Source organism: Podarcis muralis, chromosome 8 (genome assembly GCF_964188315.1).
Source record: "Podarcis muralis chromosome 8, rPodMur119.hap1.1, whole genome shotgun sequence".
NCBI lineage: Eukaryota > Metazoa > Chordata > Lepidosauria > Squamata > Lacertidae > Podarcis > Podarcis muralis.
This window is the reverse complement of record NC_135662.1, coordinates 2,799,532-2,812,032: the sequence shown is the minus strand read 5'-3', so window position 1 is coordinate 2,812,032 and position 12,501 is coordinate 2,799,532. Positions and strand designations below refer to the sequence as shown.

The window sequence follows — 12,501 nt, the reverse complement described above, 5'->3', positions numbered from 1 at the left end:
ACCATATGTCAGGAGTGCTCTGATGGTGTTTCCTGCTTGGCAGGGGGTTGGACTCGATGGCCCTTGTGGTCTATTCCAACTCTATGATTCTGTGATTCTATCTCAGAGGAATGGCCAGACTACCAGGAAAGGCAATCAGATAAGACATTAGCAGATAACCTGGCAGACCGGAAAAATAACATTCAAATTTCTGTTGTAGACCGCCTTTTCTGTGATGTAGGTATGATGTATGGAGGGTGGTCTTGAGCTCCAGGGCAGGGAATTTAAAATGTCTATATAAGGGTGGGCACACCTTTGTTCTGGGTTATCCTCCTTTCCTGCATGTGAGGGGAGCACCCTGTTGCAGCAGTTCAATAAAGATCAGGCTTACTAGCTGCTTTGCTTCTCAATATTCTCTGGTTGGCCTCTGTTATTTTCTCCAACTGATGGAGAACCTACAAAGGACTCTATAAGGGCTCTTGTGTCTCCCATAAGGGAATAAGGGCAGATTTTGTTTATTACACCACGGAATTTTGCGGCTGGAGTCACGTGATCAAGGGGGATCCTGCCACTGCCACCGGCCTTGTGGAATTATTTACGATTTGGGGCAGCCCCGCTTTTGTGGATTTCTCTCAGAGGCCACGGCGGCTCCTCTTTTAGGCCTTGTCGGGGCCTGAGATTCGGTCACCGATCATAGCTGTCAACTTACAGATTTGAAAATAAGGGGCCAGCAGCCTCGAAAATAAGGGATCAGCAGCCAAAATAAGGGATCAACAATTACTTTGATAAAATACATATTTTGTTGCGTGCAAATGGCTTTAGATACCTATTAGGTCCTATAAATTACCATATAGCATATATTCAACACAAAAAAACAGCAACAATTTGTTGTTGACAAAGGACAGCTGGACATAGAAAGGGCCCCATTACCTTCAGTAGCTTATTTAAGGGACATCATCAATAAGGGGCAGCAGCGGGACATGGTGCTGGAATAAGGGACTGCCCCGCCAAATAAGGGACGCTTGACAGCTATGTCACTGACAGGCATCGTTTCCCCCCCAAGAGTTTCACCGTCAGGGCTGCAAAGCAAATACGCTGCAGGAAAAGCCGCTGCAGATCGATAGCTGTAAGTTGACGCTTGGGCAGGCGGCTCTCGGGTCTCTTCCTCCGTTAAAGAATAGAACGAGGACGCCGTGCCCTATAAATATGTGGAGGCATCAGCAGAATTGGGAGGGCAAGGCCGCCAGATGCAGCCTCTGCTGCAAGGAGCAAACAGCATAAAAGGCTCGGCTGGAGGCAGCGTTTAAAGGTCCATTTGATGTCTACTTAAAACTGCGTTTTTAAAACATGCATGAAATCACCCTCTGCGAAGTCACATTCAGTCACTAGGCCACTGGGCACATAGCGCCAGGCCAAACCATGACTTTAACGTTAAGTAAGTTGGCGTTCTTGTTATTAAATATACCAAGAAAAAAAGCACACCAAGAACTCAGGCCAAGTTTCAGCAGTGGGAGTGGTCCCTCCTCACAAGTCAATAGTCAATAGCAACAAAAACTAATCCATTCAAAAGTACCGTATTTTTCGTCCCATAGGATGCTCCGTCCCATAGGACGCACCTAGTTTTTTTTTGGGGGGGGAAATAGAGGGAATTTCCCCCCCTTTATTCCCCCCCCCCAAACCAGGTTGGGGAACAGTAGGATGGCGGCGCTGCGCCTCCCCGCTGTCCCCCGAGCTTGTGGGTCAGGACGATGTCTGCCTGAAGCGCGGGGCGCTCTGCTTCAGGGTGCCCCGCGCTCCATGCAGCAGGCTGCTATCCGCAGCCTAGGGAGCCCTGCGGGAGTTCCCGCAGGGCTCCCCACGCTGCAGATGTCTGCCCAGCGCGAGGGGCGCTCTGTTTCAGGGCGGCCTGCACGCCGGGCGGCAGGCTGCTATTCGCAGCCTAGGGAGCCCTGCGGGAACTCCCGCAGGGCTCCCCAGGCTTGCTGATAGCTTCCTGAAGCCTGGAGAGCGAGAGGGGTCGGTGCGCACCGACCCCTCTCGCTCTCCAAGCTTCAGCGAAAGCCTGTATTCGCCCCATAGGACGCACACAGATTTCCCCTTCATTTTTGGAGGGGAAAAATTGCGTCCTATAGGGCGAAAAATACGGTATGTATTCTGTCAAGAATTACAAACTCAAGTAGAGATGTAACAGAGATTACAAACTCAAACTCATAAAGATATGTATAACACAATAATTCGTTATAAAGATTTTCTCTTTTTCTCTCGACAATAACGTTGATCCTTATAATTTATCAGATGGAGACTCAGTTTCAATCATAAAGCAGAAGTCAGAAGTCAGTTATGGATCAGAAACCACAACAGGGCCCTGTTTCGATGTATTCACCTTCATCAGCTAATTTTTAAAGGGTTGTGTAAGTTTGAAGACTTTCGGATAAATATATCCTGTTATTTTCTACGTTTCTCAGGGATAACAACTACGTGTGTGTAGATCAACGTGCATCTTGAGCTTTTCTGTGCATTCAGACTTTGCCTGAACTAGGATCTAGGAAATGTGTGGCTTCCTGGACTGGAGACGGCAGCTGCAACATCCTCTCTGCTGCTGCTGCTTCTTGAGACTAAACCATGTCTGAATCCGGACTCACGTTTTGTCTTGCTCCAGACAAACCGAGTAGTCAACCCTGCTTGCAACTGCTATTTTAGGCTCCGCAGTTGGCCGTCAGCATTGCTCTCCAATATTAGAATATAAGCAAAAAACAGGAAAACTACTTTGACACGTACATCACCGTTGCTTTGTAAATGGAGTTTGGAAGGACCCTTCCGTGCAATTGCTCCGTGGTCCAGATAAATTTGCCCATTCTCCTTCCTCTGAGTCAAAGATGCTTAGGTTGGGTTGCCTTCCAGGTTTTAATGGCAGGAAGCAGGAATTCCGAAAGCTTCTTCCATCTGTGGCCAATTATTTTGAAGAGGGGGGGAAGCCATCAGAGAGGCTGTTTACTAGCTGTCAGTTCCAAACTGCCTTGGGAAAGCCTTCCCTCCAGCCCTGTCGTAAGCCACCTTGAGCCCCAGCCTGGGATGAAGGTGGGATATACACAAAAATCACAAGCATCACCTTTGTGGTTCCTTCCAACTCTGCAATTCTATGATCATCACCATGAGGACAGAATGGTGGTCAGGATGAGCTCCTTTGGCCTTTCCCAACATCTGGGCTCATCTTCCATCCTTCTCACCCGCCACTGTCCTGGTGGCTCAACTTTCCTTTCTGCCCCCTGCCCTGCACTTCCTGACGGATCTTCTTCTCCTCTCTTCCCTCCCCGATTCCCTATTTTTTTTCTTTTCTTTTTATGGTGCAACCTGCTAGCTGGCCGCGGTCCTGCTGGGGGCGGTAAAATTAGCAGCACCGACAGGTGGGCCGGATCGGGTGACCCAAGGAATGAGGTCGCTCCCTTACAACGCTAAGCCCTCCTCTTCACCTCGGATGACATGTGCAGGAGTAACCAAATCCTCGTGTTTTGTTGGGTGTTAATGGAGCCGGCCGGGACGGAACATAAGCGCATGGCTCTTTCCGCCGTGCAACTGGACAGAAAACCGGGCGCAAAGGGGCAGATCTTTGTCCGTGCCCCCTCTCCGGGGCACCAGGGGCACCAGCGACCCTCAGCTCCCACGCCAAAGAAGCGCCCCTTGCCTCGGAGGATGCTGAGCTGTGCCGCAATCGCCTTTGCGTTTCCTGTGACCCAGGTCCATCCTCTCCCCAGAAGTAGGAGGCTGTTGCTCTGGAGGGAGGGAGGCCAAAAAAGATGTCGTCATAGGCGGAGGCTCAGCCAAGCGCTCGGAACGGTGTGGAAAAGTCATTAGAAACTTGAGAATAGGACACAGCCTTGGAATTAATTACACACACACACACACACACACACACACACACACACACACACAGAGTTTGTTTTCTTTATAGATGTAGAGACTTGAAAAGGAGCTGGTAAACAGAGCCTAACGCAATTATTGGCTGGGGAGTATCTTTCAGGGGGTGGGGTGGGGGGTAGAGAGTGCTAGGATTTGACCAGGTCTGTGTGTTTGGAGGAGAAGATCTGAGGTGTCAGAGGAGGCAGAAAGATATCTCAAACGGGACAAAGGCAAGTTCTGTGATTTGAAGAGAATGGGACCGGAAAGGAGGATGAGCGCCATTGAGATGCTCCAGCAGGATTTGGCCCTGTCCTTTGGGGATGGGAGTATTTTTAGCTCTGGCCTGACGTACCCACTTGGACGTACTCTGTGTAGCACTTGGGGAGAAAAGCCCTCACTTCTTGGGTGGGGAGAGCCTTTATAAAAACATCTTGCTGCAATAGAATTATTTAGATCCTTGAACTGCACTTGAAATCTCTATATGTGTTCACAGTGCAATAATAATAATAATAATAATAATAATAATAATAATAATAATAATTTATACCCTGCCCATCTGACTGGGTGGCTTCCAACCAAATATTAAAAACAATACAGTGTTAGAGAAAATTAATATTTTGGGGGGGAATATTATTATTATTAAGGGACACAGGTGGCGCTGTGGGTTAAACCACTGAGCCTAGGACTTGCTGATCAGAAGGTCGGCGGTTCGTATCCCTGCGACGGGGTGAGCTCCCATTGCTCGGTCCCTGCTCCTGTCAACCTAGCAGTTCGAAAAGCGCACGTCAAAGTGCAAGTAGATAAATAGGTACCACTCCGGCAGGAAGGTAAACGGCATTTCCGTGCGCTGCTCTGGTTTGCCAGAAGCGGCTTAGTCCTGCTGGCCACATGACCCGGCTGTACACCGGCTCCCTCGGCCTATAAAGCGAGATGAGCGCCAAAACCCCAGAGTCGGTCACGACTGGACCTAACGGTCAGGGGTCCCTTTACCATATCTCTTATCATCATCATCATTTTATTTGTATTCTGCCTTTCCACAGTTAAAACAATGCTCAAGGCAGCTTACAATAGGAAAAGATTTACATAATTACAAACACAGCAAAGCAGTCATAAAAATAAATGAAACACATTGAAAACTAAATAACCAAACTGAACAATTTTTGCATAAAAATAAAGATGCAAAAAGTTCGCATCAGTAATAGCAGTTAATATCAGTAACAATAATAATAATAATAATATCATTTAATAATATATTTAATTTTATCATTTATACCCCGCCCATCTGGCTGGGTTTCCCCAACCACTCTGGACGGCTTCCAACAGAATATTAAAATACAACAGTCTATTAAACATTAAAATCTTCCCTAAACAGGGCTGCCTTCAGATGTCTTCTGAACAGCAGCAAAAGCTCCTAGCAAAAACTCGCAACGAAACTTCCCCCAAAATACCCCAGTCCTCCTTGGGCAGCAGCTACAGCCCTTATGAGGCGAGTCAGGCCCTGCCCTGGACCAGGCAGAGAGAGGCAGGAACGGGGCCCTCAGGTATTCAGAAGGGGAGTCTCCAGGTTAAGGATACCTGACTCCCTCAACCGTTCCTCATAAGGCTTGGTTTCCAGATGCCTTGATCATTTTGGCTTCATTGTTCCCGTCAGCTGGCCTTGGATGGTGGCCTCTTTCAACAAAACCTCTTCAGATCCCCTTTCTTATGTTTGTTTCTTGGGATCACCAGCCAGATGCTTGGAGCTGAGTTCTCCATTTCATTCTGTTGCGTCTCCCCATCTTCTGTTTCACTCTCTTCTCTCCCACATCCAACTTCACCCTGCGTTCTGGATTTTGGGTGGCCTCTATAGGTGCCTCAAAGTTGCTCCGACTCAAAGCTCTTATCTGTCCCCGTTCCCAAAGGACGCTTTCAGTCAGCCTGTTTATTGAATTTTCACCCTGATTTGTTTGAAGGGAGATTGGGCTTACGCAGAATCCGACCATTGTTCTGTCTAACTCAGTACTGTCTCCTCTGACTGGCAACAACTCTCTAGGATTTCAAACAGGAGTCTCCCAATCCTACCTGCTGACGATTGAACCTGATGCCTTCTGCAAACGTAGGCTATTTAATCAGCATTTATTCTGATATTATTTGCAGGGAGGTTAGACCACGTTGCGTCAAAGAAAGTGTTATCCCTCCCTTGCAGTTTCCTGTTTCTTTTCTTATAGCAAAAAGTCTGATTTTTTTTGGGGGGGGGTCGGGTTTGTCGCACAAGACCAGCTGTAATTGTGCAACCTGAATTCACCAGTGTGCATCTGAATCTCACTCCAAAATAGCAGCAGGCTGAGAGCACCCAAAGCCTCTCTCTCTGTGTGTGTCCCTCTTGAAGCATATTGGCTAAATTGAACCATCCAGTAAAGGTCAGAGCTTGGGCTTGGGCTTAACACTTCAGTGTCTGAGGGGGTGACTGAAAAGGGCAGAGGTTGCACGGACCACAGCTAGAGGACTTCTCTCAATGGAAAGAGCACTTTTTCGTACGAGGGCGGCTTGTACAGAAACCACACACATTTAAAGCGCATTAGTTCCCCCAAAGAATCACAGGAACCAGTGCTGGGAAACTACCATATTTTTCGCTCCACAAGACACACCAGACCATAAGACGCACCTAGTTTTTAGAGGAGGACAGGGGGAAAGCCCCGTTTTTGGGGGGGTCAGCTCACAGTTGTGCAGCTTCTTTTGCAAAGAGGGATAGCCCCCTTTTTTGAGGATCAGCTCAAAGTTGTTGAGCTTACTTTGCAAAGGGAAAAAATCCTGTTTTTATGGGGTTCAACTCACAGTTCTGCAGCTTCTTTAGGAAAGGAAAGGGAGCTGTTTCTACAGTTTCCAGATTATCTAATCAGCCAGTCACACGTCGCTGGGGAAACAAACAGCCTCCGTCTGCAGAACATTCAACAATGGAGGCCTGGGTCAAGGGGCCGGAAAGGGAGCCAGCGATAGACCACACATTCACTCCATAAGACGCACAGACATTTCCCCTTACTTTTTAGGAGGAAAAAAGTGCATCTTATAGAGCGAAAAATACTGTAGTTCTCTAAGTTGCCAGTATTTTTTTGGGGGGGAGTTTATGTACCAGGCCACAGACACTATGACTTTGCAGTTGCATTTTAATCCTTTTAATCACCCAATGAAACTGGATTTGTTGTAGTAATTAATATGGACTACAATATCCATGGGACGCGGGTGGCGCTATGGGTAAAACCTCAGCGCCTAGGATTTGCCGATCGCATGGTCGGCGGTTCGAATCCCCGCGGCGGGGTGCGCTCCCGTCGTTCAGTCCCAGCTCCTGCCCACCTAGCAGTTCGAAAGCACCCCCGGGTGCAAGTAGATAAATAGGGACCGCTTACCAGCGGGAAGGTAAACGGCGTTCCCTGTGCTGCGCTGGCTCGCCAGATGCAGCTTGTCACGCTGGCCACGTGACCCGGAAGTGTCTGCGGACAGCGCTGGCCCCCGGCCTATAGAGTGAGATGAGCGCACAACCCTAGAGTCTGGCAAGACTGGCCCGTACGGGCGGGGGTACCTTTACCTTTACTTTACAATATCCATTGCACCTATTTTAAGGTATGCATTAGAGGCAGTGTGGCGTAGAACCCAAAATACTGTATTCCTTCAACTGATGGTGTAAATTGTGACTTCCAATCCATCATGCCAAAAACTGGGTGAAGTCATGCCCAAGTCATGCTTTGTCATCCATCTTTTGATTCCGAATGGGGCGTGGGATCCAAACACCAGAGACTGTCATCCCCACCATGGGAACCTCAATGCCAAGTTTGGCAACAGTGTCTCAAGAGGCAGCCAAACCTTTGCCCCAAAACGGGCAATGTCACACCGAGGTCCATCATCTTTATTCAGAATGGCGCTCAGCATACAAATGTGGAAGGAAACTGCTCCCACCTCGGGAACCCTCTTGTCAATTAAAAGCCCTAACAAGATCTTGCCAGCAGGCTTTTATAATTCAAATTGGAAGGTAAAGAGGTCAGGATTAAGCTAATGGTAGAGGTCAACGGAGAATAACAACAACAACAACAACAACAACAACAACACCAATTTATTATTTATACTCTGCCCATCTGGCTGGGATTCCTCAGCCACTCTGGGCGGCTTCCAAAAAAATATTAAAATACATCAAACATTAAAAGCTTCCCTAAACAGGGCTGCCTTCAGATGTCTTCTAAAAGTCTGGTAGTTGTTGTTCTCTTTGACATCTGGTGGGAGGGCGTTCCACAGGGAGGGCGCCACTACCAAGAAGGCCCTCTGCCTGGTTCCCTGTAACTTGGCTTCTCGCAGGGAGGGAACTGCCAGAAGGCCCTCAGCGCTGGACCTCAGTGTCCGGGTAGAACGATGGGGGTGGAGACGCTTCTTCAGATATACTGGACCGAGGCCTAGCTTTCTCGAATCCCAGAATTCAACAGTTTTGGGTAAGGGTTGATGGCAAGGTCCAATGCTAGACTGTAAGCTCCTTGAGGCAGGGACCTGTCTTCTTCTCTATATAAAACACCGCACCAATTGGTTGCCCTATAAATAATCGGCGAGGCCCTTAAATAACCACTGGCTTCTGAACAAAAGCACCACAGCAGACAAGCTTGGCCCTTACGACAGCGTCTGCGAATCTCGCACTCTGTGCATCTTTCATCTTGACCACAAAAGATCCTCGCACCGCAACCGGCGTGTTAGACTTCTTGAAGTGTTTCTGCCACTGGGCTCTTTGCCTTTTTTACTCCAGTAGACCAGACTTAGGTCCCTAATCCGGACTTCTTCCACTTCAGAGAGCAGAGCAGACGGCAGGTGTCCCCGCAGTCGCAATGAAATGTCAAGGCGTTTCTCTTTGCCTGATGACGACCAGGGGGCCGTTGGCACCGACTTGACAAGCCTTCTCAGAGCAGAGCAGTCGAGGGAAGCTGCTCAGAGAGGTTCTGGCTGCAGCTATTTTGGGTGGGAGCAGTTCGGTCAGCTCAGGTCACGGAATGAAATACAAGCCTGAAAAAGAAGAAAAAAGAAGGAGGCAGTGCCGTCATGGATTGCATATACAGTTTACACCAACGCTTAGCTGGGCGGCTGTCCAGTTAAGGTGACTTCGCGAAGGCAGGTGGTGCACCCACCCCATGCCTGAATTCATGCGCACCCTCATGCTCAGGTCTGTATATGTGCTTGGGCATTTCAACTCAGCATCACACATCCAGTGACGCCAAAGGTGGGAAGATGCAGGACAGATAGAAGAAAGCGCTTATACATGCAGAGCATAGTTAAACTATGGAGCATAGGGATGTGGTGGCGCTGTGGTCTAAACCACTGAGCCACTTGGGCTTGCCAATCAGAAGGTTGGCAGTTCAAATCTGCAACTGTGGTGAGCTCCCGTTGCTCTGTCCCAGCTCCTGCCAACCTAGCAGTTTGAAAGCACACCAGTGCAAGTAGATAAATAGGTACCGCCATGGTAGGAAGGTAAACGGCATTTCCGTGCACTCTTGTTTCTGTCACTGTGTTCCGTTGCAACAGAAGCAGTTTAGTCCTGCTGGCCACAGGACCCTGAAAGTTGTCCGCAGACAAACGCCAGCTCCCTTGGTCTGAAAGCAGAGATGAACGCCTCACCGCATAGTCGAATTTGACTGGACTTAACCATCTAGGGGTCCTTTACCTTTTGCAGCTATTTGTGAAATATCAATATTCTATCACAACTTTCCTTGCTGTTTTGCTAGTGAATACACACTGACTAAAACAAAATTAAATCTTTGCTTCATATAACTAGTGAAGGGGAACCATGAACTTTCAAAATGTTCCTCCCTTTGTCTCCTGTCCTTTAATTTTCCTATTTCTGTAAGCAGAGACATTTTTGCAATGTACCGTGTTTTCTGAAGCCGTTCTCGCCTTGTGGGTTGTTCTGAAGTGTGCAATTGAGTGCCTCATAATATTTTACACTAAAGCAGCCTCAATTGTGTCTCCGCTGCACACATTGCACATGTTTGCGACCTTCATTTCCTGCACCTCTGTAGATTGGTTGAAAGTGCTGAAGGATTCTATTAATTCCCTTGGTTTGCAGCCGGTCCCATACTGAAGACTTTTGGGGCGGATAGTAAGACTACCAACAATGGGTGCAAAACAGTTTCCAAAGTGTATAGTTGTTGTTTAGTCGTTTAGTCGTGTTGACTCTTCGTGACCCCCTGGACCAGAGCACGCCAGGCACTCCTGTCTTCCACTGCCTCCCGCAGTTTGGTCAGACTCATGTTTGTGACTTTGAGAACACTGTCCCACCATCTCGTCCTCTGTCGTCCCCTTCTCCTTGTGCCCTCCATCTTTCCCAACATCAGGGTCTTTTCCAGGGAGTCTTCTCTTCTCATGAGGTGGCCAAATTATTGGAGTCTCAGCTTCACGATCTGTCCTTCCAGTGAGCACTCAGGGCTGATTTCCTTCAGAATGGAGAGGTTTGATCTTCTTGCAGTCCATGGGACTCTCAAGAGTCGCCTCCAGCACCATAACTCAAAAGCATCAATTCTTCGGCGATCAGCCTTCTTTATGGTCCAGCTTTCACTTCCATACATCACTACTGGGAAAACCATAGCTTGAACTATACGGACCTTTGTTGGCAAGGTGATGTCTCTACTTTTTAAGATGCTGTCTAGGTTTGTCATTGCTTTTCTCCCAAGAAGCAGGCATTTTTTAATTTCATGACTGCTGTCACCATCTGCAGTGATCATGGAGCCCAAGAAAGTACAATCTCTCACTGCCTCCATTTCTTCCCCTTCTATTTGCCAGGAGGTGATGGGACCAGTGTATAGTAGCTTTAATCAAAAAGCTGCTCCGTCGACGGCTTGTATACCCAGCCAGCCAGATAGCTGAGCGTGTCTTCAGATGCCAGAGCCTCTTGCTCCTTTGCCAGCCTGCACAGTTGACGCCAACTCTTTGCTTTGCTTTTCAGTGCAAGAAGAAGCACACTCTGGTGTGTCCGGACTTCTCCAAGCACGGAGTCTGCCCCAAGGGATCCCAGTGCAAACTGCAGCACCCACAGAGGAAACACTTGGCCAGGCAGCCCAGTTCTACAGACACCTCCTTCCAGCAGGCATGCTCAGCGCCCAAGCAGACGTCGAGGTAAGAAGGCCCAGCTCTCTGAGAACTGCCATCCTCTCTCCTGGTTACAAGCCTCTTACCTATTACAGGATGCCTTCCGTTCTTGAAGAAGCTGCTAAAGGGATACCTCTCACCCCCCCCTTTAATTTCCTGGCTGTTCAGCTCATCTCATATGCGGCCTAGGACCCACGTACCTACAGGACCGCCTCTCCTGGTATGCCCCGCAGAGGACCTTAAGGTCCACAAATAACAACACTTTGGAGGTCCCGAGCCTCAGGAAGGTTAGATTGGTCTCAACTAGGGCCAGGGCCTTTTCAGTACTGGCCCCAACTTGGTGGAACGCTCTGTCACAAGAGACCAGGGCCCTGCGGGACTTGATATGTTTCCGCAGGGCCTGCAAGACAGAGCTGTTCCTCCTGGCCTTTGGTTTGGACTCAGTCTGACCCTTATGTTTCCCTCCCCTTATGGTCTTGATCTATTGGCTACTTTAAAACGAGGCTGCATTTTAAATTGCATTTTAATCTGTATTTTAAATTGCCCCCCCCCCCTTTTCCTCATTATGTTTTTACTGTGATTTTATCGGTGTTAGCCGCCCTGAGCCCGGCTCTGGCCGGGGAGGGCGGGGTATAAATAAAATTTTTTATTATTATTATTATTATTATTATTATTATTATTATTATTAGGAGTGCCAGCAGAGTGTCAGACTCTGACCTGGGAGACTGGAATTCAAATCCCCCCTCAGCCAGCCATGAAGCTCGCTAGATGTGTACTTTGCCCAATCGCTGCTTATCACCCTAACCTACCTTATTGGATTGTTGTGAGGATTAAATGAGGAGGGGTAGAAAACCATGCACGTCACTTTAGAGAGGGGAAAAGGTGGTATATGATTGCAATGTAGCGTAGTGCTGTATCTGCTCAGACCTGATGAAGGAGATTATGCCCCTTCCTTCCTTCCTTCCTTCCTTCCTTCCTTCCTTCCTTCCTTCCTTCCTTCCTTCTGTCCTTGCAAAACCTAGCATGCAGGACAGAGTTCTCCTCCCCCTGCAATTAGCTTTGCCCCTCTCCCCCCCTTCTCTGCTCCCTGTTTCTCTAGCTGCCGCTCTGTAGGTAACACCAGTGTAGAGTCTGTGGAACAGCACAAGGAGACGAGAGGGTGTCATCCTGGCACAGCGAGGCCCTCGCACAGTGGCAGACGCCGAAGGACACAGCACCTTTACGGCTGTGCCGGAGACTTGAACGCGTCAGCAGGCATCAGCATAAACGCAGAGAGCGCCTCATTAGAGGTCATTGTCCCAGGTGCCCTTGGGGGCCTATTGATCATCTCATTGTCATAACGCCACTGCAGGCTCCCTCCTTCCCAGCTGTGCACCCTTAACTCTGGGAGCAGAGGCACTTTTAACTCTGCGTTGGCCAGGGTGGGCAAGGCAACCCCGGCTTAGCCGTGCATCCTGGTTCCTCCACCTGCTCACAGCGAGGGATGGGAAGGAGACGGAATTCAGGTTGCATTCAAAGGCGAAGCTGCCTAATGCA

General features: G+C 48.7%; 1 protein-coding gene across 1 annotated transcript in view; it reads left to right on the top strand.

Moving 5' to 3' along the window:
• ZC3H3 (zinc finger CCCH-type containing 3) overlaps positions 1-12,501 on the top strand; it is a 269,723-nt gene that overhangs the window by 223,944 nt on the left and 33,278 nt on the right. Inside the window, exon 10 of the mRNA XM_028736023.2 lies at positions 10,823-10,992. Within this exon, the coding sequence (XP_028591856.2) occupies positions 10,823-10,992 (170 nt within the window). The remainder of the gene's footprint in view (positions 1-10,822; positions 10,993-12,501) is intronic.